The sequence below is a fragment of the Otolemur garnettii genome, unplaced genomic scaffold, assembly GCF_000181295.1.
Source record: "Otolemur garnettii isolate 467f Iridium unplaced genomic scaffold, OtoGar3 scaffold00166, whole genome shotgun sequence".
Lineage (NCBI taxonomy): Eukaryota > Metazoa > Chordata > Mammalia > Primates > Galagidae > Otolemur > Otolemur garnettii.
In genome coordinates this window covers 3,926,945-3,932,180 of record NW_003852561.1, presented here as the reverse complement: position 1 = coordinate 3,932,180, position 5,236 = coordinate 3,926,945, and the positions used below count along the sequence as shown (strand labels likewise).

The 5,236-nt window shown below is 37.0% G+C and overlaps 1 protein-coding gene across 2 annotated transcripts in view; it reads right to left on the bottom strand.

The window, feature by feature from the left end:
- Nucleotides 1–5,236, bottom strand: part of BLMH (bleomycin hydrolase) — a 51,550-nt gene that overhangs the window by 15,880 nt on the left and 30,434 nt on the right. For both annotated transcript variants that reach the window (XM_003800109.2, XM_012811582.1), the window contains exons 10-11: nucleotides 4,260–4,377; nucleotides 318–387 (exon numbers count right to left, since the gene is read on the bottom strand). In XM_003800109.2, the coding sequence (XP_003800157.1) occupies nucleotides 318–387; nucleotides 4,260–4,377 (188 nt within the window). The remainder of the gene's footprint in view (nucleotides 1–317; nucleotides 388–4,259; nucleotides 4,378–5,236) is intronic.

Genomic DNA, 5,236 nt, shown 5'->3' with positions numbered 1-5,236 from the left:
TGCCTCCCAAGTAGCTGGGACCACAGGCGCCCGCCACAACGCCCGGCCATTTTTTGGTTGCAGCCATCATTGTTGTTTGGTGGGCCCGGGCTGGGGATTCGAACCTGCCACCCTAGGTGTATGTGGCTAGCGCCTTAGCTGATTGAGCCACAGGCTCCGAGCCAGATCCCCTGATTTTTATATAGAATAGTGTTGTGAGTGTTGTCAATGGGACCAATTACTGAAAAATCCTCCATATTAGAGCAGCTTTCCAACTAGAGAGGCAAAGTAAAGCACACTCCAGTTACCTGGAGTTAGGATTACCAAATTAAGCTCACCTTTGTGGCCATGGTCTTCACCCCATGAATTCTCCACTCTCCATTTCATGAATGCACCACCCTGGTCATCCTGCAAAAAAGTGGATAGTGGTGTATAGTCTGAAACCATATTCCTTTTGCTGAGATGTCATGTAATTTTAGTTCTTCTGCATCTACTTAGAATAAACAGCCTGCTCTATTCAGGCATGATGTACACAATCAGGATTACATATTTCCTATTATCATTATCCGGATATTCCACAGAAGTGGAATTTGAATCCCATGGGGTAAAAATACAATAAAGCTGATAAAGCAGTAAATACTATCTTCTCCTTTACATTTTATTCTATACAGAATATAGGCACGTAAAATGGTACTTGGCTAAGAAAAATGAAAATATAAACTAGTAAAAGCAGTAAACACCGTTTGAAGCCAGGGACTCCTTCAAATCAATCAGAATTCTTTGCAAAGGCTGTATTTATTTTAGGAATGATTCTAAAACCTGGTCAGAGTTTGTTTTTTTAAAATGAAACAAACACATTCTCATCATTCTGGATGATTTTCTTCTTTGGGAAATCAAGTAACAATACTTTTCAAATGTGTTCTTTTACTGATTCAGTTACACAAATATTGAATTTAATGCAACAGAGATTGAATGTTAAACAAAAGCCAGGCAGTCCTACTGTTCTCCCTCTTCTATCTTCATTAATAAAATAAGCTCAATTTTCATCTTCTTAAAGGGAAAGTGATACTCATCATAACTTTCATTTATAGCCTTTACTACTAAGACACAGAGGGACAAGAGGAAGGCTCCATTTTGAAAAAGACTTTTCTCTTTCATGTTTACCCAGGATATTTGTTGATGTCAAAACCACTTAAATCTGTGTAGCCCAAGAAAAGCACTGACCCCTATATTATCTCCTAATGATTTCATCTGTCAGTTCCCACTTGCATATAACTACATGATGAGGTTCACCTACATGGGATTTGGTTCCCATTGGCTTTGCTAACCTGTACACTCTACTCTTGTCAGTTTTCTTGGATCTTAGTAATTTTCAGTCACAGAAATAACCAACAAACAATAAATTCGTAAATTTCAAATTCCTTACCGGTGCTAACTCTTACTTTTAACACCAGAGACCTTCAAAACCAGGTCATTAAACTATACATTCTGGAGCTGGCATATTAAATGTCTGTATGTTTTTCTATTCTCAATGCAGCCCATCTTTTATTTATTTATTTATTTATTCAGACAGATTCTTACTGTTACCCAGGCTACAACCTTGCTCACAGCAACCTCAAACTCCTGGGCTCAAGTAAACCTCCTGCCTCAGGCTTTTACTTTCTTTTTAAATATCATCACTGAACTCTATCACCTAAGGTAATTTTACTTGTTATTATAGTAAGTCAGAAAATGTTTCCTATTCTTTCCTTTGGCAGTAAATTCTTACAGTGACCTGGATCAAGTTGTTCTTTGAGTCATCTATAATCATAGAATAATACCTGGACATCCCTTATAGGGATTACATAAAATCAGCAACAAGAAAGAATATTGAGGGCAGTGCCTGTGGCTCAAAGGAGTAGGGCACCAGCCCCATATGCCAGAGGTGGTGGGTTCAAACACAGCCCCAGCCAAAAAAAAAAAAAAGAATATTGAAGAAACATTAACTATTATCATGCATTTACTCCTGTAATATTACTCAAATGTAGTTCAAACTAGTTTTAATGATCAAAAACTCTATAGAAGATAAAAATGTCAATATAAAATTCCAGTTATGATAATATAAATTATGCTTTATGCTATTAGCATGTAAGGTAGTTCCATTTCCCTGAGGAAATAAGTCAAGCCAATCAAAGAATGCAAGTTCCAGAGAAAAGGACATGGAGTATTAATGATTTTTCTTTCTGAAAAATAGGAATACTCTATAAAGAGAGATGGAAAAATAATAAAAAGCCCAACTTCTCTTGGAAATTATACCAGGTGTTTTGCTTTTTTTTTTTTTTTTAATAATTCTCTATATGGCTTAAAAGTTTAATTTAAGGACCTTTAGTTGTAAATCCTCTTAATTTTATAGGTCCAAATATACATATGAACAAATCCCTTAGTTTATTCATGAAAAATTTCTCCTAATGTTTTGCTTCTGAAGTCAAAAAGGTACCCTTATTTAAGATAACTTCTTATAACTTAATTTTGTTTTGTTTATAGTTCAAATATGAGAATTCTGTTAAATTGGAGTGATAAAATTTTTAAATCATCTTTTGCTATTTTGAAAGGCTTTTCCTAATCTACACAGATAATACAAATTGTATTTCACACATTTTTCTGGGTAATCCTTAACAATCTGTTTTTTGGTGTGGGAGTCTTGTTAATTACACAGCTGAGAATATCAAGGAACAGAATGATGAAGCAAACAGTTCACTGGCTTCCAAGACCTCAACCTTTGCATTTATTTATGAAAACTACATGACGGGCAGGAGTAGTAGCATAGGACTGCCTAATTATTTCAGGGCACTTTTTATACTATTCTGTGTTTGATCTCATATAAAACATAATATCTCAGAGTTCTACTACTTAACACCCTAGCCCTGTAATTTGTATGAATGTTGTTGTTATTATTATTATTTTTTAAGACAGAGTCTTAGTATGTTGCCCTTGGTAGAGCACCATGGCATCACAGCTCACAACAACCTCAAACTCTTGGGCTTAAGTGATTCTTTTGTGCCTCAGTCTCCCAAGTGGCCGGGACTACAGGCACCCACCACAACGCCCAGCTTTTATTTGTTGTTGTTACAGTTGTCATTGCTGTTTAGCAGGCCTGGTCTGGGTTTGAACCCACCAGCCTCAGTATATGTTGCTGGCACCCTAAGCACTGAGCTACGGGCACCGAGCCTGTATGAATGTAATTAAATCTTCCTTAAGATCAGGTTATGAATAGGAAAGGGCACAACGATCTGGGATGCTATGGGCTTGAAAAGGCTTCTGTAAGTGAAATACTTGGAAGAGATGAGAGAAAGATACAGAGGGAAAATCCCATCCCACTCACAATTTTGTCTAGAGAGGACAAATAACAAATGAAGACTTCTAGATAGGCTAGTTAAGAATGTGGCGTAATGACATGCTAAGATATTTCTACAACTTTCAGTGACCATATATCTAGAACAAAGGATAGCAAAACAATTCTCTATCAAACTGCTTTCTAAAACAATTTATATAAGGTAGTTTATTCTGTGACTTTCTTTCCACTAATTAGGCTATAAAGGGAACATTTTTGCTTGTGGTGGTAAAGAATTAAGGTACTTCAAAGTCTTCCCTTTCTTATCCCTCAGCATGGGGTATAAAAACATGCATTCTACAGACTGCAAGTGGGGAGCTTATTTGTGAAAGATACAATTTCAGTTGTTGTTTCCAATACTGTGTCCTAGAAAAAATATATTATTCAGAGTATTTCACGGAAAATGGAAAATACTTTACGTCCAATTTCCTAAACCCAGTAATGGGCACGGAGTCCACAAGTTAATGTCACTGGCATTTTACTGCAGGAGAATCTGAACAACAAATGAAAAGAAGGTAAGTCTGAACACAGGCCAGCAAGATACAGACACCTTTAGGGCACATTTTAATTCCTTAGAAAACAGAAGTTACATTCCTTATAAAATAGAAGTGAATTTACCAAATTCCCTTGCTAGCCTCTCTTCATACTAAGACCTTCCAAAGTTATAGGAAAACAGTTACTTCCTTACTCCCTGCTGATTTACGTTCTGCTCCTCATGGAAAGTTCCTATTTTTATTACCTCTGAGCATGCAGCCAAACCCCAAGTGATGCAGGGACAATGTCTTACTTGGAAGCTAACTTTTAACAGAAATTATGTACACTCTGAATGAAGCTTTGTTGGATAAACAGTCTGCAAGAGAATGTAGATCCATCTGTGCAAACACTGCAGTAGGCATGCTGAGGGTCATACCTTCTCCGAGACAGCAGTGAAGGTCATGGCGTGGGTCATAAGTGACTCACCAAAAGTCAACCTCTCCGCTTTATTCATGTTCTTCAAGGAGACACCAAACACTAACTCATGGTCATAGCTGTAAAAAGAATGACAGTACAAAGTAAAGGGAATACAATCATCGGGGGAAAATGGCATCTACTTGTAAAAGGAACACAGAATAAACTGAAGGGGCTCAACAGCTCCAAATAAATATGGATGGGCTTTAGCTATAGTTCTTCAGGCAGAATATTACACGCAGAATTTAATCTCTCAATGGAATTCCATTCTCTATGTGTCACAGAGTATGCAGAAGAATATAAAATGATTAAACATAAATTTTCCATATCAAAGGTTGACAAGGTGACTGGGCACTGTCATTTTGGCAAGAAAACTTTTAAAAATAATGAAAAATCTTTTAAAGTAACTTCTTATAAAAACGATCTCTTTTGGCTAGCTTGAACCTGCCACCCTCGGTGTATGTGGCTGGCGCCATAACCACTGTGCTATGGGCACTGAGCCAATTTTTTCTATTTTTAGTAGAGAAGGGGTCCCACTCTTGTTCAGACTGTTCTTGAACTCCTAGAACTCCTAAGCTCAAGCAGTCCACCTACCTTGGCCTCCCAGAGTGCTAGGATTACAGGTGTGAGCCACCATACCTGACCTAGATTTTTACTGAATTCATTTAAACCGCTGCTGTCTGAAATTTAAATAAATAATGCCAAATATATTGGGGAGTACTTTCAAAATTAAAAAAAGCATTCATTCTCTTTTAGCAGATTTTTCTTTCTTTTAGTTTTTTTTTGAGACAGTCTCACTCTATGCTCTGGCTACAGTGCTGTGACGTCATAACTCACAGCAACCTCAAAATCTTGGTTTTGAGGGATCCTCCTCCTTCAGCTTCCCAAGTAGCTGGAACCACAGGTTAATTTTTCTTTTCTTTTCTTTTTTTTTTTTTT